General features: G+C 40.0%; 1 protein-coding gene across 12 annotated transcripts in view; it reads left to right on the forward strand.

The window, feature by feature from the left end:
• The window catches only part of LOC146337997 (lethal(3)malignant brain tumor-like protein 4), an 85,705-nt gene that overhangs the window by 27,541 nt on the left and 34,126 nt on the right, over positions 1–24,038 (forward strand). For 9 of the 12 annotated variants that reach the window (XM_084815611.1, XM_084815614.1, XM_084815615.1 and 6 more), the window contains 11 exons: positions 1,862–2,018; positions 4,933–5,038; positions 8,599–8,746; positions 9,098–9,152; positions 10,790–10,878; positions 13,759–13,863; positions 15,156–15,291; positions 16,453–16,544; positions 18,117–18,268; positions 20,900–20,976; positions 23,147–23,232. In XM_084815611.1, the coding sequence (XP_084671737.1) occupies positions 1,862–2,018; positions 4,933–5,038; positions 8,599–8,746; positions 9,098–9,152; positions 10,790–10,878; positions 13,759–13,863; positions 15,156–15,291; positions 16,453–16,544; positions 18,117–18,268; positions 20,900–20,976; positions 23,147–23,232 (1,203 nt within the window). The remainder of the gene's footprint in view (positions 1–1,861; positions 2,019–4,932; positions 5,039–8,598; positions 8,747–9,097; positions 9,153–10,789; positions 10,879–13,758; positions 13,864–15,155; positions 15,292–16,452; positions 16,545–18,116; positions 18,269–20,899; positions 20,977–23,146; positions 23,233–24,038) is intronic. The other 3 variants (XM_084815622.1, XM_084815618.1, XM_084815617.1) reach the window with 2 other exon arrangements.

Raw genomic sequence — 24,038 nt, forward strand, 5'->3', positions numbered from 1 at the left:
ACCTGTTGAGGAACAGGGCTTTAGCTTTACCTGTTGGGATGAGAGAAGAGTTCATCTCTCCATCTAATCTGACATCTTTCTCAGCAAAGATGGTTTGCTGGAATGTCGCTTTTATATTCATACTTTTTCATTAGACATGTGTCTACATTCCACCTGCTAATTGTGATGTCCATAATATTTTTTTAAAGTATGAACTACTTTCTTTTTAACAGAATTTCTTAAGTGCTATATATTATTGAAGGATATAATATGACATATGGCTCTAGGAACTTTGCTCTTATGAAGTAATACAGTGTGCATTTTACTTATCCCTGATCTGTCCTTCCCTCTCCCTCTTGGGTTCAAGAGCAGGACTTACAAGCCATGGGTTGTGATTTTAAGATGGTTTAAATTCTTAGCACCTCTCTCTCTTCAGAAATAAATGACAAGTAATAACAAATCAGCTACCAAAACCACAGAGAATAATGTCCTGTCACTATTGTCCTGGTCTTTCAACAGACAGTTTACATGACCAAAAAGTAATAGTGTAATAAAATAATATTTCATCATCATTATAAATCCTGCCCAATATGAAATATTATTTTGCCTTTAATGACACACAATAACTGTACTGAGGTTCACATTGAAACCTACCTGTGTGTGTTTATAAGGAACAACATTCTGTTGTTGCTTCCTTTAGAAACGCAAAACGTAGTTGTGCTAGTACATAATTACTGATCAACAGGTTGGCTGAGTTGCATTTTTTTCCAGTGAAGTAAAAACAATGCTGTGTTGGCCTGGGATTAATGAGGATGAATTAATTTTATTACAAAACAAATGATATCATACTATTTAGCATTTATAAAGAGCTTAAGAATACATACGTCCAAAACAAACCTTGCCTTGCTTTTAAGGGTCTTGCATTCTTACCATTTTCCAATACTTGTTCGCATGTTTTAAAGTATTGTTCTGTCCTCCATAATTGGTGAAACTTGGAGATGCAAATATCTGGTAGTCAATGTACATATCGTCAGATGTATCCTGTCAAAATGAACAATTTTTGAGTCTCACTGATTTCATTTGGATAGTTAGGCACATGCTTAGATCTCTCACTTTGAAATCAGTAGGACTTAGTATTTAACATTGACTAGATTGTGTCATGTCTGTTGAGGAGATGAAATAAGTGGTTTGCTGAATTGTGGCAGATACAGGTTAAATGTTATAAGGGGGCTGTGGAGAAACATAAAGTGGATGATACAGGAGAAATGTCTGCTTACACCTTGTATCTTGTTTTTCCTCACAAAAAGAATGTATAGGTGATTTTTAATCTATATGGAGACATTTTCCATTACTGCATGTGCTCTTTAGGAGGATAGTGCTAGTCCTTTCGGAATGTAGCAGGAAAGTGCCAGCTTGGCCTGCTGAGGCACCAGATATTGTCAGTCATGGTTTTTCTCTTTTTGAATTTTAATTTTGAGCACTTTGGCACTATGAGGGATCGCTTGCACTTTCTCAAATAGCACTACAGTTTTGAAGATCTTGTACTGTGTGTGTAACAATTCCCTATCATGATTGTATAAGTTTCATAGGACTGCTTCAAGTTATACCAGCAGTGGCGTTCGGTATGAACACTGAAGTAAATTAATACACTTTTCATCTGTGTCCATGCTGTAGTGGCAATGCCCTAGCAATTATTGTCTGCACAGTATTTAAAGCAATGTTCTTTGTTAGTAGCACCTTTTGACTTTAATCTGTCTTATTTTATTGCTTTACTATTTTATTGTTGTGCTGTCCTATACTCTGTCATTCTTCCTTCCAAAAAGTCTGTTTGCAATTTTTTCGGCATCTATGTTTACTTCCTTCACTTTTCCCCCCCTCACAGTTTCGTTTAAGTGAATTTGGAACACTGGAACTCATTACGGAAGTTGAAGCAAAAGCTACAAAATCTCTCTCTGCCTCTTCTGTAAATTCCAATTCCGCCATCCTTAACTTATCTACCTCTTCTGCTTCCAATCCCAAAACTGCCTGTGATCGTGAAGGTGAGCCTTAGACTGAGGGATAGAATACAAATGGTGCAAAAGCATGACACTGGCTTTAAAAACACACACACAGTGATGTGTTGTCAGGTATGATCTGTGCAGTCTAAAAAAATGTTTGAACCGTTTCTTGATTTTTGAGTCAATGGAAGGAATTCTTAACTATCTATTTTAGATGGTAATTACTCATCTAGCATTGTTAGCAGTCATAGTTTATATTAGAAACTAAATCAGTACAATGGGAGGGCCACTTTGAGCTTTGGAACATTGTGGTTTGTGCACAATTTTCTTGATTATGTCAATCTCTTGCCCAGCATCTTGCACTAGAAGAAATCTCATAGACAAAATAAATTGTTTCTGGAAAAGGCTTTCTGGGTTAGGATATTTCATGTTATTATGTAATGTGTTAACATCGACAGCCCTGTTCAGATGTTCAAGAGAATGTGTGAGTGCTCAAAGTGGGTACTGGAACAGGGCTGTACATGCTGGTCCTGTCCCCTACATCTTTGGGTGTGCTGTCCCTTGGTTCAGATCTTTCTGTGTTGAACCAGGAAGTTCTGAAAGGAAGTTTTATTCATATTTTCTTGAACATGAGTAGAACTCTCAGCACAATTGCAGACCTGCTTTATCCGAGTTCTACTTGCATTCAGGGCAACATGAGTAGAATTCCTTTTCAGACCTTGCCAGTTTAACATGACAAGGTCTAAACTGAGTGGGGTGGGACCAGCACATCTTGAGATGTAAGAGGTGGGGCCAGCATGTATGGCCCCTTTCCAGTACCCACTTTGAGCCCTCATGCACTCTATTGAATGCCTGAACAGGGCTTACCTTTATTAGCAATCTTGATTTTTTCAGTAGAAAAAGGGAGATTAGTTAGCAGTTGTCTGAAACTTCTTGTGGTCAGATGAGGTTTCCTGTGGCTAGTTCTTCATAGTTTTACATTTGTAAGACATTGCTAAGGCCTCTTAATGCAACTAAATATACCTGCGAATAGGGATGTCGGAGTAATCTGCAACAGATTCAAATGAATTTGGATTTCTATGAATCCAACCTGTGGATTCCTACAGTGGACCAGCTTTTTCTGAGTCATGTAGATTCTGCGGACTTGTAGACAGTTTTTTTTTCACTTTGGCGGAGGGGAGGGGGATTTTCGCTAATTCAGACTTGCGCAAATGCGTGGATCCATATTAAAGCAGATTAGTACTAATTCACATTAACTAATGCGAATTAGCGCAAGTAAAACAAAATTCTGGTTTAAAAAATCTGATTCCTTTAATGAGCAAATGACAGAATGAAATATGCCTGAGAATCTGTGAAACATCTGTATTTCCCTACCTGGGAACAAACACATTTCCCTAAACTTAAGTTTAACACTATTAGAGTTCATCTCACAACCTGTATTGCCTATATTGGGATTGGTGAGTATACCAGCAAATTTCAGGGTATTTCAAGCATTTGTGAACAAGTAGGAACTCACACTCTATGATCACTAACCTTGTAATGTTGCACATTTTCACCTAAGCATATCTGTGTGTTATCTTAGCTGGCTACAGTTTTCCATTCTGTCACACACTATTGCTGAAGATTTTCATTTAAGGACGGAAACCAACTATAGTACACATAGAAATATGCTTATTTGAATCTGTTGCAGATTTCTCTGACATCCCTATTCCCAGTTACATTTAGTTACATTATAGGGCTTAAGCAATGTCTTACAAATGTAAAACTGCTAAGAACTAACCATAGGAAACCACATCTAACCACCAGAAATATCAGACTAATGTCCCCTTTTCCACTGAAAAAAGTCAGGCTTGCTAATAAAAGTTAGCCTTGTTCAGGCATAGTTTATGTATAAAGTCACAATTGTTTGCATGTATTTACAGTGGGTTAAATGCAATGTAAGGCCTATTTAGAGTAGACCCATTGAAATGAATGGGACTTCAGTTAGTCATGACTAACTGAAGTCTCATTCATTTCAATGGGTCTACTCTAAATAGGCCTTACATTGCATTTAACCCACTCTCTGTACTACTTTCTTAAAATTTTAAAACATGTTCTCAAGTTAGAAAACACCGCAATCCGTGTATACAGTTAAAAGTTTCATATTTATCATATGTTTAAATCTGTGTTGATCTGTCTTTAATAACAGTTGGGTTATTACATTACTTCAACATCCTTACAAATGGATAAAATAAAAAATTAGATAAAACTGCCCTAAGCAAAATAAGCAACCAGAGGGTGCGTGTAACAGCCCATGTGTTCAAAAGACATCTTAATTCATGTGGACATTTTGATAGTTAATGGCATTTGTAGCAATGAATTTTGTTCTCTGTTTCTATGCAGTTGCAGCAAATCTTGCAAAAGTGTTAAGTATTTCTCTCAGAGAGAAGATACATCCTTTAACTAAGTCATCAGAATAGTTTAAATCACTCTGTCATTGTTTTGAATGCATCCTTAAAGGATACATTTAATGAGGTACCTAAAACATCCTTTTATGACACAATACATTTATTAGTCTTTTAGGTGCTATAAGATTCCTTTGCTCTTTTTGCTGCAGCTAACTAGCACAGCTTCCCCCTCTGGAATTTGTCAGTATAGATGAAATCATTTCATGGGATACGTACCTAGGGGCTTTATAGTTTTAACAAAATTTCAAGCAGTATTCATCTTGTCTCAGAGGTTCCTTCACAATTAAAATACCACAGAAGCTTCAGAAGTTTGTGGCTTGGGTTTGGGCTTGAACGACATGCCACTCTCTTTAAATACTGGGTTTGTGGTGATTAATTCCCTTGCAGGATGTCATGAAATTCTGTTAATGGGTAACTATAAAAAGAATTGAGGGGGTTTCTCACATAAAAGGTGCCTAAAATCCCAAGTATTTTTATTTTGAATTAACTGCCAGTCTTTCTTTTTGCAGAGTCCAAAGACAGCATTCCCAAATCTGAGCGCCAAACCAGCGAAAATATCAGACACCCTGGGCAAATGGACTCTTTTGAGAATTCCCATCAAGAGTGTAAAGAGAGGTAACATCTTTTCTCTCCTTCTTTGTTTCGTTATATTTGAAATACCGTATTAGCATTTTACAAATAGGCTCCCAGGGCACAAGTAGAATATGGATATATCTATATTTATATTTCTATATTAAACGGGCAAGTATCAGTACAGGTGGTACAGCCCATGATCTGCTCCAAAGGCCTCATTTAAAAGAGATTAGAAGATTCAGGGTTCAGAACCTTGGTCTCTAACTTATCTGCAAAATTATTTCTGAGATATTATTACTGACATGGTCTTCAGATCTGATGTCCCTGTTTTGAAAAGGGTATTGGAGAACTGGAAGGAGGGTAAAAAATAGAGCAAAGCAAATCATTAAATAGCATGTCTTTTGCAGAGGGACTCCAGTAATAAAAAGCCCAAGAGGTTGCTTGCTAATGGTGCATTGATGGTGATGATTTCATCTAAAATCACGAGGTGCTGTATAAAAGTTAGAAATACTGCTGGTCATGCTGTCAGGCTTATAACTGTAAGGTAAATATATGACATACTAGGGAAGAGAAGGAAGGAGAGCCAATCTGGGAAAGCCAGGGTGAGTGAAAAAAGAAGACAATGGAAGGGTTTCTTTCTCCTTCCATCCATCCAGAGTGGCTGGCTGGTGCTGTAGTCCTAGAGGTCAGCTGGCAATTGGGACAGGCAGGTTGAGGGAAAGGGCCTCACTTCCCATCCCACTCTCTGTACTAAGCTGGAGAATGGCTGGCTGCTGATGGAGTCATTAAATACTATGTTCATTGATGGAGCAATAATAAGACTCAAGGTGGAGACTGGACTCATATTTTGCAAGGGCACCGACCAAGGCTGATCAAGGGTTTTGGTTTTTCCCATCAGTTCTTCAAAACTCAGTTGATTTCTCCTCTAAACAATATGCTTTCACCAAATTTCAAAAGGCCTGCTCATTATTCAAAACAAATTTCTTTCAGCACGACTAAGTTAATTTTGCATACTCTCTCCCGAAGGACAGGAAAAACTCATGAAATCATTAGTCCTCGGAACATCTGAATTCACTGTGCATTCCCTATTTAGCTTCATACTGCCATAACTGTATAGAAAGAATACTCCACATTATCTAAATATTTAGGTTGTTTAAACAGATGGTTTACTAATCTCAAAAAAATCACATCGTTTATTTCATTGACTTCTAACTCCACATGTATTGTCACCACAAATGTTTCTCACCACACCTTTCATACTCCAGTTTGCATTTTGAGTTATGTTGAGTACTGAAACACTGAAGTACCCCATAAAAATTGATAAAGAAGATAGTAAACCTAAGGAAGCAGAAATAAAGTTTTTTCACTCTAATGGGGATTGCATATTCCTATTCACCTCACAAGACCCTTCCCTTGATATCTCACCTCAGCAGAAAAAGAATACTTTTTCAGTTTCCTTATAAACACACAAAAGAAAAACAGCAATCAAACAGGATGTGATGGGAAAAATTGGTCTAGTAAGTTGTATGTCTGAAGCATAAGAAGGGCACTTCACTATTACAAAATGTAATAAAGTCTTTCCAAGGAGAATGGAAAAAGTGGCCCTGATTCTTTCAGTGGCTTATATTGAATGACAACGCAAGTGTTCATTCAATTTTGCAGTGCCTGTTTCCAGATCCCTCTCTGATATGAAGTACTCTGTCCCAAATACAATGGAAGCTTAAGGCAAAACATCAAGAAAAAACCTGCAAGGCTCTGCAGTTGACCTGTGCTTCAAGAGAGGTCATTTTTGTACATGATTTTGGTGACCTTAAAATCAATTAATTACTAATTACGGAGCTAATGAATACTAGCTGTTTAAAACTGCAATACACTTACTAGGGAGTATGCTCCATTGGACACAGTGGCTGGGTTCACACAACACGACAACCCATACTCAAGGTTGAGTATGGTTTGAGTGTGGATTGTCATTGAACCGTGGTTGTCATTGAACCCTGGGTTGTCGTTGAAACATGAGTTGTTGTATTGTGTGACCCCAGCCGTGCTAACAAATGGATGGTTTGTTAACCATGAACAACCCAGAGTTCACAGCCCAACAACAAACCGTGAGTTCCCTGCATTGGTTGTTTGTGGTTAACAAACCATGGTTTGTTACATAACACAGGAATCCACAGTTCAACAACAACCCACAGTTCAATGACAAGCCACATTCAACCCACTCTCAACCCAGAGTCAAGGTTGAGTATGGGTGTCATGTTGTATGAACCCAGTCTGACCTGGTTTGCACAATCATTGCAGCCACTGTGGCTTAAATAAATGACACCTCTTTAATAAGTGGCAGTTGCAGCGCGTGCAGGCAGCCATTTTTAATATTCAGCCCCCAATGGAGGGTTGTCATGGTTTGTCGTGTCATCCGAACCCAGGTGGGAGGGGTTGTTTGAGGGTTAAGCAACCCTTAAATAACTCATGGTCTGTTGTAGGATTATTGGAGGGTTGTTTAACCCTCAAACAACCCCTTTCACCTGGGTTCAGACAACACGACAAAACAGGGCAACCCCTTGCCAGGGGTTGAATATTCAAAATGGCTCCCCGCATGCACTGCAACCCACAGTGGCTTAAATGAGCAATGGTGGGCTGCGGTGATTGTGTGAACTGGCTCAGTGAGGCTTATTTCTGAGTAAATTTATTTATTTATTTATTTCTTGCATTCATATCCCACCTTTTTTCCTTTTTGAGGAACCCAAGGTGGCATACATAATCCTCCTCCTCTCCATTTTAGCCTCACAACAACAACCCTGTGAGGTAGGTTGGGCTGAGAGTCTGTGACTGGCCCAAAGTCACCCAGTGAGCTTCCATGGCCGAGAGGGGACTAGAACCCAGATCTCCTGGCTCCCAGTCCAACACTCAAACCACTACACCACACTGGCTCTCTAAATGTGCATAGGATTGTGCTGTAAGCCACACTGCTGCAGAGGTTCTTGCAATACCAATCAAATTAGGACTCAGTTGTTCCTATCCAACTATTCTGTATCTTTTAGTTTAACATTTTTAAATTTTATAACATTTATACTCTGCCTTTCTATCCTTTTGACCCACAAGTTGGCTTAACAATAATATAAAAGCAAATTAAAATATAGTAAAACACCAGTATTGTAAAATCGGCAGCAGTAAAAGGAACACAACAAAGCCAACTAATTTCCCATTATCCCATGTGCCCTCTGAAATGACAGGATCTTAACCTACCGTCTAAACTACATTAATGAGGAAGTCAGGCAAGTCTCCCTTAGAAAAAGTTCCACAAAATGGTGCTACTACTAAGAAGGCACTGCCTTTTGTAGCCATCCACTGCACATCAGAGTTGGGCGGGGGAGCGGGGGCAGGTGGATGGAACAGGGCCTCAGAAGAGTATCTATGTGAGCAGATGGGTTTATATGGAAAAAGGTGATCCATAAGGTATCTTGGCCCCAGACTATTTACAACATGTCACCTTTTAAAGCTATCAACTTAGACATTTTTGTCCATTCCAAGTGGCTGGAAGGTAAACTATTTATAACTGCACACATGGATGCTTTGCATTTATTTTAAGTTATTTCTGTTGGTAGAGTTTCTAAGGGCACTCCAGCTGACTATGGAAAACGGACAAGTAGCAGTCAGGTTTATGAAACTGATAGGCCCTCCAAGCGACTTCGAAGGAAGAGGAAGTTGCTTTTGGATTCCGAAGATGAGGAAGAAAATGCAGATGAGGATGAGGTAACAGAATATACTTTGTTCAGTTGAAATTGTAGCTAGGAGGCAAGCGGTGATCAAAAGTAACCTGGTACATTTTGTCAACTTTTTTGAATTGGACACCAATGTTGAAATTTTGCATTTAGAGGATGCTACTACAGTGGAAACCTTAAAGAGGCAATTTTGGGGGTACACACTAAATGACAGGCTAAGTCGTTTATTTATTTTGTTGTATTTATATACTGCCTTTCTGCAAAGGTAAGTTTACCATTTAAAATACTAAAAAAATACTTTTACAAAAGTATGAGAAAGTCATTTATATCTGTGAAAATGTCAGTGTATTTTCATTTAATTTTAAAAAATATCTATGTCTAGGAAAAGAATAAATTGAATTTGAAAAATCGCAGGAGTGCTAAACCAGTTAAGCAAGGTAAGCTGAGGACCTGATCTTTCACTACTTAATGCTGAAAAACTGCTATAAAATACATTAAAATAAAATGCAGCCCAGAAGGTTGGGATAGTAGAACCTATCATCTATCCAGAATAGTAGAATTAATGGATGCAAATAACATTCTACCACCTTTATACATGTTTTTTGTAGCCCATGAAATGGATTATTAAAGTGCCCCCAAAGCTCTCAGAGCATTTTGCCTGGCACCAATAGGCTGGGGTCCCTCTTATAAACAGTCTGCAATCCTATACTCACTTACCTAGCAGTAAGCCCCATTTAACTCAGTGGGACTTACATTTGAGCAGACATGTATAGGTTTGCACTGTAAGGGTGCAATCCTATGGGTCGCACCCTGAGTACTTGTAAGCCCCCGAACTCGGAGGCTTGCAAATATCCTATGCAGAGAGGGAAACGCCTCATGCCTCCCTCTCTGCAGTTTAGCTTGACAGGTGATTTTGCCTGCCTAGTGGAAGCTTCAGGGAGGGAGGGGGAGGAGGCTGGGCCGAGCATAGGAAGCTGCATAATGCAGCTTCCCTGATCTCCCCTCCTCCCCTGGGAGTGCCCCCTTCTCCCTGTCTCTGTGCTCCATTTTAGGAGCACAGAGAGGCCACCAGTGAGGTTCTGCCCATGCCAGCTATGAGGGGGAAGGGGTGGGGAGCACGGTTTCCTGATTCCAAGTTTGAAGCCCTGTCTCTGAGCTCGGAGCCAGGAAACCGAAAAATGTTGTCTAGGGGACATAGGTTTGCTCCCTTAATTTAATAAATGCTGATAAAATAAAAAATGGGAAGATGCATTTACGATCTGTGGGGGTAAAACTACGAATGAATAATGGGTTCTTGAGGATAATCTTGAGTTAAATAATATCCCCAAATGTTGTTCATTCTTTGCACTGATTCACTGGATTCTTGTACCAAACCCAGAAACCTGAGCCATTTATTCCCCATGATCTGTCAGCTCACCATCTAATTCTTTTGGATTTGCTTTTTAGCTACTACTGTTGGCCCATCTTGCCCAATATTCTGGGTATTTGGGAGGACTAGCAGAATGTATTGTGTTGCACTAGGCAGGCAGGATCTGTTGTACCAGTGCACCATTTGCAACTATCTAGAAGCATGAAAACCATATTGAAGTGGGATAATAAGTCTATTTACGATATATACAACATTGGGAGTTGTTAACATATTGGGCGCATTTTGTCTTATTTATGAGCAGAGATTAATTCGGAGTAATTGTTTTCCTTTTCTGTTTTGTCTAGAGCAATTATTTAGGTTGGATCTCTTTTTCTATTGTTATTTGTGTGTATTGTGTGAATAACTGTATTTTGTATTTTTGTAATTAGAAGGAAAAAACTTGGATATATACAACCCATATATTTCCTGCATTTTGTGATTTATTTATTTTAAATAGGTGGCTTTGTTTATTGGTTTAGTTTCCTAGCACATACTCTAGTAAGTGGAAGATGGTGACATTAGCATTATAGAACTGTTCTTGAAAGCTGCTATCCAGCTATTAGGAAAGGAAGGATATGTCTTTGGATACCCAATCAAATGTGGCAATTAGAACATCATGTATGTGGTTCTACTCAATACTCTGCCCTCCTGTCTTTGATTTCTCAGTTATTCCTGGAAAGAAGTATGTATGGAATTGGATCTCATACTTAGAAGAACAACGAATGCCAGCAGCTCCACTGAAACTCTTCAAAGAGGTTGGCAGCTTCTTGGATGTTTTCTTTTGAGAATGTGAAAGTGCAACTCCTTTGTGCTATCCTTCCTGACACCAGAATCTTGGGAGTGGGGGACTCAAAGCAAAATGTTGTTATGGCATGTGCTGAGTGGTAGGTACAGTAGAAGCCTAGAGATGATATTCCTATGAGACCTCTGTTACAGGGAAGAACCAGACAGAATTGACTTCCTTTATGTTGTGCTCCTGCAACAGAGCAACCAAGACTGGGTTAACCATAGTGCTAAGGAAGCTAAAGAGAATGGCCCAGCAAACCTGTCCCTTCTCATGTGATTATTTGGGAATTTCACATTGGCCTTGTTGAGAGGTAACATTCCCAATCCAGCAAATGATGGTTTGTTGAAGTGGGGAAACACTCCCTCCATCCCCCTTCCTCATTCCACATCTTGCATGCCTGGCTGTAGAAGAGACTGGTTTGTTAAACCAGTTTCCCTATTACAGGGGTCTCCAACCTTTTGGGGGCATATTCGGCATTTTGAAAAAGTGCCCTGGCCGCCATCATAAATTGACTGCTCGAAGGGAATTGGGAACCAATCACAAAAATGTTAAGAGTGCCCCCTTATTTGTGTTTGGGCTAGTTCGCACGATCGCCGCAGCCCACTGTGGGTTGCAGTGCATGCTGGCGTCCATTGTGAATATTCAAGCCACAGCAGGCGGGCACTGCAGCTTATCGTGATGTGCGAACCTTAAGAAACCACCCACAACCCAAAAATAGCCCAAGAGTTGTGGGTGGTTTGTTAACCACGGCAACAACACACCCTTGCTGGGTTCATACGTCATAGCTGTAGCCATGGTGAGCAGAGGTGAACATGCAAATCAGGCCTTTGTATGTTTATGCATGAATGTGCGCTCTGTGTGTGTGCTACCCACTCTGGTTTTGCTCTCCCTGGCTCTCCTTCCTTCCTTCCTTCCTTCTCTCTCTCTCTCTCTCTCAATTAGGGAAAGGTACCATTTCCCTAATTGCCTGCCCAGGCACTGCTTGTTGTGTCATCCAGTTCTAGGTGGGATGGCTTGTTTGAAGGGGAAATAACCCTCAAATAACCCATGGCCTGTTGTAGGGTTATTTGAGGGTGGTTTCCCCTTCAAACAAGCCATACCACCCAGGTTCATTCATTCTTTCCTCCCTCCCTCTCTGGTCCCCTCCCTCTCTTCTCTCTCTCTCTCTCTGTCTCTCTCTCAATCTCTCTTTCTCTCTTGTAACTCTTTCTTTTCCCCTACCTTCCTCTGGCCTCTCTTTCTCCCTCTTTCCCTCTCTCTCCCTCTCTCCCCATCTGCAAGCAACTGAATGGAGCAAAAATAGTTTGACAGGTACCTCAGCCTAGCCTTGCAGCATTGGAGACCCGTGCCGTATGACTTCCAAACCAGGAAATTAGTTTAAGCACTCCCTACAAACTAGGATTGCAAACCACTATTTAATCCTGGCTTGCAATCCTAGCTTGTAGAGAGCATGCAAGCTGCACTTTCTTGGTCTGAACATCATGGAGAAAGGCGAGTGTCAACTGGCATCAGGCTTTTTCACTCTGAGGGAGTGCTGGGCAGGAGAAGGGGAGAGCAAATGCTACAAGACAAATCTCCAGTACAGCAGTTACTGCCTGTACTGGGTGCCAGGGAAGGGAGCCAGTATGGACAAAGGAGAGTTTAATTGTAAATGTTCTTTGTTAAAAAGGTAGAATGTGACTCACCCATCAGAGACAGTTTAATCCTTTCATTTAATTTTGCCCCCAACTCCTGTTTTAATTTGTGTCTAAGTATATGAAATTGCTCAACACTAATATCGGATCTTAGCCAGTAACTGTGTAAAGCTAGTTTTAGCTTTTCTAATTAGCGTAGTGCTTACATTAATTGGGTCCTTGACTTTTAGCATGTTATAGATTATCTTATTAAAAAGTAATCATTACAAGTGAGGGTACAAGTAGCAGCCAATTGCCATGTCTAAAAATGTGCAAGAAACCAAATCCAACAGAATGTGAATCTGGCACCCATCCTGTCTGATGCTGATCTCAATTTCTACTAATACATGGAGAGAATAGAGCATCATGGAGCATTGGGAAGATGTTCAATCACATCCATTTTTTACTGATAACTCTAAGCTTTGCTCAGTTTTGTCCATAAACATCAGTTTAGAGGAAATAGACATTGCAAGAAGAAGAAGAAGAAGAAGAGAGGAAGAAAGTATTTCACCAGAGTTCCCTTTAATTATCCATTTTTGCCTGAGCCAAGGCCTCAGAATTGGGCCTTATTAAGGCTGATGCTTAGAAAAGTCAGATGCACAAGCTCAGTTCAGACAGCATGCCAAGTCATGGTTGTTCAGAACCCAAACCCATGGTTTCATTTTCCAAATGTACAACAATCAAATCATGGTTTACAGCTATTTGTCTGATTTCATTTCCCCCATCCTCTCAGCACTTAGCTTCATATGTTTATTCCTGTCTCCATAATGGAGCAGCCTTTGGTGGTGGAGCAATGCCCATTATTATAGTCTGCCAATTCAGATATCACTCCAGGCTATAGCTAGCAGAAACCATAGTATGTCAGTTTAGACATTGCACTAAACCATTGCTAAGATAAGTTAAATTGTAGGGTCTAAACTGAACTACGGTCTTCTTCAAACAAATACATTAGTAGATATCTGTTATAGATACGTTAGCCCATCTATACCTTTAAGCACTACTTCTCAATACAAAACAAGTACAGAGTAAGAAATGCCAAGTGACCTTAGTTATGGAAAAGGAATCCACTTCATACTAAGCTGCATTTTTAAAATTGTTTTCTCCATAGACACTGCGACAAGGGATTATTTGTTGGAAGTGTAAAATAATATTTCCCCTCCATTTTTCCACTGCAGTCTCAGTCCTTTCCACAAAACAAAAATGGATTTAAAGTTGGAATGAAGCTAGAGGGCCTAGATCCTGAACATCCATCTTTATTTTGTGTCCTTTCTGTTGCTGAGGTATTTGCCTGTCTTTGTAATGGAACCAACAGTATTATATATTATCTAGAATAGAGGTAAAAAATAGGCAGGTAGGGGGAGATATAAGGCATGTTCTAGATCAGTGAATCAAAATAATGCCTAAAGAGAGTACTTTGTTTCCATTTAATTAAAATATCTTTTATCTAGAGAATGCTTGTTAAAAAAGAAATATATATTTTACCAATTTTATTAAACAAGTCAAATGGTTTGAGGCTTGAAAAATGTTTTGGCAGTCTGAAAGGGTGTTATCAGGTAAGCAAGATAATTTAAACAATCTTTAATTTGTTTTTTATTTCATTCTTGGCTGCATTCTGTAAAGGCCTATATCTGTTTAAAACAGAATTTCATTTCAGTGACTGGGTTTGCATTATCACCACAGTCCCCCATGGCTTATTTAAGCCACAGTGAGTTGTAGCATGTGCTGGTGGCCATTTTGAATATTAAACCCCCCGGGGGGGCGGGTTGCCATAGTTTGTCATGTCATCCAAACCCAGGTGACAGGGGTTATTTGAGGGCACCATCCTGAAAATTCAAGCTGCGACCGGGACTTGTCATGTCATTTGAACAGAATGCTGGACTAGATGGACCCTTGGTCTGATCCAGCATGGTGTTTCTTATGTTCTTAATGCAGCGGAGGTGGGTTGTGCGAGGGTTAAACAACCCTTGCATATCCTTAAAACAGGCCATGGGTCTGTGAGGGTTGTTTTGATGAGCTTCTGATGGGCTTTAAAAACCTGGCTGTTCAGGCGGGCATTTGGGTTGGGTTAGGGTATTTTAGAGCAGTGTTGTTTTGTGTTTTTTGTTGTTCAGTTGATTATGTAAATTTGTTATTAGTATTGTACGCTGCCTAGAGTTGCCGGGTAGGCAGCCAGATGGGCGGCTAATAAATCAGATAAACTCTCCAGGTTCAGACAACACAACAAACTGCAGTTGCAGCTTGAATATTCAAAATGGTGGATGGCACGTGCTGCAGCCCACCGTGGCTTAAATAAGCCATGATGGGATGTGATGATTGTGCGAATTGGCTGCGTATGACTTTTTGGCATCTCTAGCTATAGATACTTTTCAGCTCTACTGAGAAAATAGTTGCAAGAGTGGGCAACTATGGATGCATATAAGTTTTCTTTTAACATTTATTATACATTTTGAAGGGTTATCATAAAGTGAAAAGGAATCAGTCTAAAGTGAGCTGAATGTTTAAAATGTAGTGTTAATTTTTCAAGGTAAATAACTCTCAGAAGGGATAATATTGAGTTGCCTCATGCCTACAGGTGCAGGGGTACAGAATGCGATTACATTTTGATGGTTATTCTGAATGCTATGATTTCTGGGTTAATGCTGATTCCCCGGACATCCACCCTGTTGGCTGGTGTGAAAAAACAGGTCACAAGCTGCTCCCTCCTAAAGGTACATAAATAAATTTATTTATATTTATAACTTAGATTATCAACTTTGCAAGATACAAGCCTGGTTTGGAGGTAATGCTAAACCATGGCTTAGTGATATGGGAATGAGCTTTGACAATCCTCAGGCTCACATGCTTGGCCCCCCAACCCAAGCCCTCTCCTAGTGCAGTCATGAGGAGAAGATTGGAAGCACTCATTTCCTGGTGTCAACTAACTGTAGTTTCTCGTCATATCCAAACTGGGAACTCTGCTTAGTTTGACCTGTGGTTTGTTGAAACAAGCCAGGATCGTAAACCATGGTTTGAGTCTGATGTTTCAAATCGTAGTTTAAACTAATCATAGTTTGTCCTTTGTGGATAAATCATGGTTAATTTAAAAATGGAAGTGGATGCTTCCAATCTCCACCTCCTGGCCACACTGGAGGAGAAGAGGGGATGGGGAGGAACGCAAGCCAAGGCTCATTTCTGTAGTACTGAACTCTGATTTAGTGTTGTGTCTGAACCAGGCATTACCTAGTGTAATAAAACTTTTAGAATCATTTCTGGTTAAAACCACCTGGAATTGTTTAAAATGGGAAAAAGTAATTGCGATCAAAATAGACAAACACTTCACACAATAGAAACAGTTACTTAACATATGTGTACTTGTATCCTATAATATATGAAGTGGCTAAACTTCTTTTTCCAACCAGTATGCCATGAAAATAAGCTCCTAAGAACTGTACATTTTTTCAGTGTAGGTGCAGTGTGTGTGTGTGTGTGTGTGTGTGAGAGAGAGAGAGAGAGAGAGAGAGAGAATCTTATAGGACAGAAGGGGTACACACACTTTTACTGTTATTTAAGCAGCAGTTTTATAAGAGAAAAGTAATGTGCAACTTAGCAAATGCCATTCACTACTTCCTTTTCCTATTATTTTGTTTCCTAGAGATTTCTGAAGTTTCAGATTAATGATTAACAACTGCAATAACATATTTAAATTACAGGAGAAAGATGTGTTAACTGAAGTCTGTAACCCCTGCCTATTCCACAAGGGCAGCTATCGTGCAAAGTTCAAATTCTTCCCACATAGTTTCTGTTTCTGAAAAACCAAACTGAATGTAGCAGCCATCATATAAAACAGCGCTTTTATCTACCAGTCTCTCTTTCTCCCCCTCTCTCCCTAGGTTACAAGGAAGGGGAATTTAATTGGGCTTCATATTTGAAGAACTGCAAAGCTCAAGCTGCTCCCAAAACTCTTTTCAAGGCCCTGAGCACAGTAAGAGGCAGTACTGATTTTTGAGTCTTTTAAGTTACATCATATGTTGTTCAAGCCCTTTCTAAACCAGGATATTGTTGTGCCTTTTCAAATGCTTAAAACAGAAGCTAAACCCCTAAGAAATGGGGACATCAGATGTGAAATAAGAAACCTATTTAGTTTCTAATGTTACATTTAGGATACAGAGGTTAATGCCTGGGTTTGCATTTATGTGCACACAGCAGCCAACTAACCAAGCAAGGAAATGACTTTATTGTCTGAGTCTGACTACTCACCTGCTCCCTTGGCACAGAATGGCTTGTCTCCTGATGTTATCTGCATTTCTCAGAACACCCAGCACTTTCTCAGTCCCTGGTTTAAAAACATTTATTGACACATGTATTTACTTCAAAGACATGTCTGCTCATATGAATAAATACGTTCATCTTCCCCATCTGTACCTCTGGCTCTGATTCACTTTGTTCCACTCTGTCAAGTAGCCTTGTTTGTTCATTTGCATAGCACCTTGTCTAATCTGTAGTGTGGTGATGGTTGTCAAATCCTGTTGATTTCATTTAATTAGAAGGCCATTTGTAACTCCTCCGTGCAGAGCAGCCTTGTGGAGAAAGTAAGATCTGCTCCATGAATACAGGAGCCCCATTCCCCAGCAGTGATTTACATTACAAAATGGGTGCAGGAGCCCATTTTTCAGCTATGAATTGGTGCCAAGAAGCAACAGGTCTGTTTGTGGACTTGCCGGTCAGACATTATTTCCTTCACATGACTGTGTCTGCAGGGCCACTCTGCATGGCTAAATTTCAAACATCTGAACCAGCCCATGGTTTTTAGGCTTCAGACTAGGTGATCTTCCTCTGTTTATGGGAAACATCTGCTACACCTTGGGTAATGTAATGTGCCAGAGCTTGCTGTTGTCATAGCAGAATTTTCATAAGATTCAGCAATAATTCTGCATTTTGATCCAAATGAAAAAAAAAATAGTATTTGTATGGATTATGTAGAAGGAAGGGAACCTTTGGATGTTAACTCAGAGCTCAGTAGTTGAGCATACGTTTTCCATGCAGAAGTTCTCAGGTTCAGTCCCTGACATGCCCAGTTAAAACCAGTGATCAGGCCCCAGTATCTTATTGTAACCGTACTTTAGCTGTATTAAATTGTTTTTACATTTTGTAAGTTAAAAGTTTTATATTATATTTTTATTATGCTGTATTTTGGGGTTGTAATTTTTGTCAACTGCCCAGAGAGCTTTGGCTATGAAATAAGTGAAAGGATCTTTCAGGAGCTGGGAAAGGCCTCCTCCTGAGACCCTACAGAGCTGCTACCAGTCAGAGTAGATAATACTGGGCTAGATGGAAAAATTAGTCTGATCTCTTATAAGGCATCTTCTTGCATTCCTGTGTTTGAGAGTTGCCAGTATATGTTGAATTCGGGGCTTTAGCCACCATTTCAAGGTAAGCTTTTGTTTTGTTTTTTCAGATTATTTTCTTTACATAACCAGGAAGGATATTAGTGGAGTTGTGATTACAATAATCTGGCTAATGACAACGTTTTGTCTTATTTTCTCCTGTTCCTTAGTCAGTCACACCTTCTGGTTTTCGAATGGGAATGAAGTTAGAGGCAGTAGACAAAAAGAATCCTTCCTTGATGTGCGTAGCAACCATTGCAGACATGTTGGATAATCGGCTGCTAGTTCATTTTGACAACTGGGGTGAAAGTTACGATTATTGGTAAGAAAAAAGGGGACAATCCAGCGCACCCCCAACTAGAGTGGTGCTTTGTGGTAGTGGATATTGCCCCCAAAGTGCATAGTATATAATAATTCGGAGTCAATGTGCATTTGGGGCCAGGTTCCAGTTCTGTATTTAAACTCCTGAGAGCTTATTTACTTCTTAATTTTCTGAAGCTGTGATCCTAAGCACAACTAAATCCTGTTGATATATGTGCAACTTTCCTTCCAAGTAAATATGGACTATGTAACTTGTCTGTGAAATGATCAGAACAAACTGGTCATGTGCTGGCATTTCCCTGAAAATCTAGAGATAAACAATGTTTATCTCTAGATTTTTGAGCATTGAACAGGGGGTTGGACTCAATGGCCTTGTAGGCCCCTTCCAACCCTACTATTCTATGATTCTATAGTGCTTTCACACATGTTAAAGCTTTTATATTTTATTACAATTCTAAGCAGCCCTGGGGTCCTGCTATGGACCAAAAGCCAGTGTGCGTGTGTGTGTTCGTGTGCTTGTGTGCGCGCACGTATGTATGTATGTATGTAAGTAAGTAAAATAAGTAAATGTAGTCAACATTCAACCTATTCTGCCCAGGTCTTGGATAGTGGGAAAAGAAGGCAAAGTCTGCCCTTGGAATCTCTATATCCCTGGAACTTCTTTCCCTAATAGGTGCCCCAAATCCTCTAAGGGGAGGGCCTGCTCCATAGTGTAAGAATCATTGGCTTAACCCTTCCCATGTTTGCTGATTCTCCCCTGCAAATGTCCCCCCACCAGCTGTATTTAGACAATTTCTTTCCCTCACTTGGGTCTGATACCAGAAGTACACCCAGTTAAAGGAAGAATGGTACCTGGAGATATTTGCTGAGGAGAATCAACAGGTATGGGAAAGGTTAAGCACTCCTTCCTCAAACTCAGCAATACCCAACTAGAAATGTTTCCCCCACAACTGAATTTGCAATTACCTTAGTGATTGAGGTTTTGGGAACATGTGTTTGCTAATGTGTAGTTACACCCTAAAGTTTGGGAGATTAGGGAATATTTGACAGGTGGAAAGGATAGATAGGTTGCTCAGTGCTGTGAATTGCTACTCACTGAAGGATATATCCCTATAGTTAGAGCATTCATTCTCACTGCATATATATTTCAAGTTTTGTGCAATCTTGAGCACTAGAAGTATGCTTGGAGAAAAAGAGAGAAAATCTCAGCATCCCAAATTTGTTTGGAGGCTCCTGCATGAAGATTACAAAGATCCCTAATAGTAGAAGTCCACAGAAATCTGGAAATAGTTTCCATTGGCCCAATCCAAGCATATTTCAGATTCCAGCAGTTTGGAATTTTCTGTCTTGTCTGTGAAGCATTGAGATAACAATTTTACTTCAAGTTTCAAAACTGGATATGCTGAAACAATTTTATTATTATTTTTAAAATTAAATCCTGCCTTTCAGATGGAACTCAAGGCTGATTCTAAGCAAAAACAATCAGTAATTTCAGAGTGTTGTGTAGTGTCACTGCAAACACTTAACATTTTTCTCAGAATCCATATGTTCTGTTATCAGTACCTCTTATGAATTAATTTGTAAGGATCTTCTTCGTGGAAACTTTCCAGACGATACATAGTGGATCTTGACCTGGTTCGCATGTGATGTCAACTCATCTGTTAGTTCACATGTAATGATAACCCATCAGTTTTTCAACTGTTTGTTTGCACGTAATGAAAACCCATCATTTTTTAAACTGATGGGTGGTCATTATGTACAGACGAAGTCAAGATCACCTAATCCACTATGTATCATCTAGAATGTTTCCAAAGTGAGGATCCTTACAAATTAATTCATAAGAGATATTCATAACAGAACATACAGATTCTGAGACTTCTACTATTAGGGCTGTTTATAATCTTCATGCAGGAGCCTCCAAGCAAATTTGGGATCAAGTACACATTTAAAAACTGATGGGTTGTCGGAGATGAGTGAGATGCCTGCAGCACATTCATCTCTTCCGTTGTACAGCACAACCCACAATGAGCTCCTTTGTAGGTTGTGCAAATCTGGACCGCTCAATTGTTTAGGGGCTAAACAACCCAGTAGTTAACCCATGGTTTGTTCTTGGGTTAACTGCTGGGTTGTTTAGGGGCTAAACAACCCAGTGGTCTGGGTTTGCACATCATGTTGCACAACCTGTGAAGGAGCTGATTGTGGATTGTGCTATGAAGTGGAAGAGGCAAAAGTGCTGTAGGCAGCACTCCCACTCTCTCCTGCTCATCTCTGGCAACCCATTGGTTTTTAAACTGATGGGTTATTGTTATGTGTAGACAGCCCCCTTATAATATTGTTTCCAATTACACAATTCTGTATCATTCATTAGGAAGGGAGGAGATACAAATCTGCCTCTAGTTCCAAACTTGGAGAAAAGTTCTAATTTGTGACTTGGGCACTTGCTACTGACTTTACTGAATAAACACCTCAGATCTAGTTTTTCTTCTCACAAATATAGTTTTATAAATTTAAGGCAGGTAGCTTACCATGCATGATCTACAGGTCCAGCAGAGAAACACAGACAAGGTTTGCATAGCTGCATTCCTTCATGTGTTGAATGTGGTTGCAAGTAGTTCTCTCTCTTTTGATGCAGGTGTGATGCTAGTAGCCCATATATTCGACCTGTTGGTTACTGCCAAGAAACTGGAACTCCTCTAACAACACCAGCTGGTACGTTGAAAGGATACCATTTTCTATTGCAGTGAAAATATTTGCAAAGTGTGATCTGCTGTGTGATTTGGAACTCACATGAGACCTATTTCAATGGGGCTGCATAAACTCTGGGAAAAAGTAAGGAGAGCATCAGAGGAGCAGTGCCTACTTCTAGTGCATTGTTCTACAAATAAAGAAAATTGAATATTTTTGGAGTGCCTCCTTTCCCAGCCAGGTCTGTGAACCCATGGAATGCTGGGCAACATTTGAGGAAACTCATCTAGAGTATCTGAAGCAGTGAGGAGCAGGAATTGGTTAACAGAATTGATCAGATTAGGGAACTGCAGGACTGGGATATCTCCCAGGAAAAATAAGATGTTAGTCCTATGAAGTCCAAAGCCCAACTGAGTCCAAGTAGGGCTTGATAACTGCCAGAGCCCCATCCCTCAAGTGATATACCATGGGATTTAAAGTGCTTGTGCTCTGGCCTGGAACTGTGACACCACTGAATGGCCTCAGATGGCACCTTCTGTCTCCAAAAGGGAGAGCTGGCAACCATCCTTGGATGGTTGGAGAGCTGGTTCCAAAGTCTGCACTTTTGCTTCTGGAGTCAGGTTATTTATCCTCCTCCTGTGGGGTTTCTTCTTTCAACTAAGGCGTATTTGTGGAATGAGGCGCACAGAGACACACACTGCCCATGGGTGGATGGTCCTGTCTCAGTTTCATTATTAGAAAGATCACCATCAGGTTGGGTTGGGGCTAGGTCACAATAGGCTCTTTATTTGCATCATGCTATCGTGATCCTGGCTTAACAACTATGGAGTGCTGCTCCCAGTGTTTTCACTTGTGTCACTGAGGCCATTTTGGACTTTTAAAGGGGATGGAATTCCGTAATTTTGGGGAAGCCACCAAGAACTCCCATCTGTCTTGGGGACATGTACAAAAATACTAATGGTATAATTGCAAAGGGCATTCTTGTATCAACTCTGAGATCATGAGGGAACATCATTCTGTTTCCTCCACATTGCTCCTTATGGGACAATTCTTCATCTCTGAAAACTCACAAATCCAGACTTGTAAAGCTTTAGAACTAATAGGGATACTCTAAAAACTATCTTTAAAAACCAATGTAGTTCACATTGTTTTGCTGTGGAGAGGTGCCACTTAGGAAATTTTCAGAGATTGGACAAGCTTTTAATACTCAAGACTTCTCATTTAAAACCAGCTCTTGCAGTAATTTCTGCCAACCTAGCAGTTCGAAAGCAAGAAATTGCAAGTAGATAAATAGGTACCGCCTTGGCGGGAAAGGTAACAGCGTTCCGTGCACCTGGGTGTTCAGTCATGCCGGACACATGGCCACGGAAGCGTCTTCGGACAGCGCTGGCTCTTCGGCTTAGAAACAGGGATGAGCACCTCACCCTAGAGTCGGACACGACTGGTTGGGGACACCTTTACCTTTTTTACCTTGCAGTAATGGAAAGTCCTTGTCAGTAATGAATCTGATTATGTCAGTTCTGTTACTAATCACTGGTTTATTTGAGAGAACAGCAACTTAGGGTGCAATCCTATACATGTTTAGACAGAAAAAAGTCCTACAATTCTCAGTATCCCTCCAACCAGCCATGCTGGCTGGGGCATACTGGGAATTATAGGACTTTTCTGTCTAAACACACATAGGATTGTGCCTTTAGTGTGCAACAAAGAGCTGAATTGACCCGGCTTCTCTATGTAGTAGTCTATGAGTCGGTTTTGGCTCACATGCTCCCTTCCTCCCTCTCACGCTACTTTTGTAGCAAACCATACTTTTCAATTTTGAAGCAAACCATACATCTGAACTGACAAATTATTTGTGTTTGCCCTCTGAACCAGAATTACAGACTAGGATCAGACTATGGTTGCAATTCTGGTTTGAAGGGCAAGCACAATGCTTCATTTTCCAGTTCAGATGTAACGACAAAACCCATGTTTTGATATTATATGCGAATCATGCCTATGTTCGTAACCTGTACAGTGGAAGTTTACATTAACTTTGTATGCATTCAGTAAAATAAGCAAGTGGTCTAATTTCTAATTTAAATTATTACATGTTCACTTCTCTTGCATAGTCATGTGTTATTTGGTTAATCTGCACTTACTGTCATTTGCAGTTATAGCTGAAGACTGAGATTATTCTAAAATCTCTTTGCAGAATACAAAGATTTCAGAACCTTCTCGTGGGAGAAATACTTGGAAGAAACTGGTTCTCAGGCAGCCCCAGCAAGAGCATTTAAACTGGTTGGTCAACATCTTTTCTGGTTTTATATTGGTGGATCAAAACATTAAACACTTTAATTTTATTTTTGTACAGCTCTTAGTTTTAGGTGATGGTTGTTATTATTATTAAATAGTTGGATGCAAGGCATATTAGAAAACATGACCTAGATAAACGAAGTGGATTACTTGGAATTCTTTAAAGTGCCAGAATTATCCTAAGGCTGGTAAATGGCATTAGATTTACCAGAATGGGAAATTAATGTCAAGAATACACCACAGAAAATATTCTGCTAAGATCTTCCCTCATCACATATGTGTTGTTCTGCTCCAGTCCCAGTATAACTGAGGCATATCCTTCTGTCTAAACCATTTTTTTTAAAACCATGGATTAATTAGACCTAACCCCTTTAATTCCTCTGTCTACTCAAATTAGGCTGGTTAAACAATGAGAAAGAATTTGAGTTGTTAGGCTGCAATCCTAAACACACTTGCTGGGTGGTGGTGTGGATTAATTAGTCTGGAGTAAAAGTGTGTGATCTTGTGAATATGTTTTGGCCCACTAAACATAAGAACATAAGAAGAGGTGGAACAACTTGTAACCCTCCAGATGTTTTGGCCTACAACTCCCATGATCTCTCACCATTGGAATATGCTGGCTAGGACTGGTGGGAGTTATAGGCCAAAACATCTGGAGGGCCACAAGTTGCCCACCCCCATGTTATGGGAACAGGCCAGTTTGAGTGCTCCCCATTTCTCCTCTGGAGAAGGAGACTGGAAACATCTGCTGCCTGGTTTAAACAGGAGTTTGCCATTGCATCCGAACTGGG

This window comes from Heloderma suspectum, chromosome 10 (genome assembly GCF_057233095.1).
Source record: "Heloderma suspectum isolate Gila_16-S chromosome 10, 16-S_ref, whole genome shotgun sequence".
Lineage (NCBI taxonomy): Eukaryota > Metazoa > Chordata > Lepidosauria > Squamata > Helodermatidae > Heloderma > Heloderma suspectum.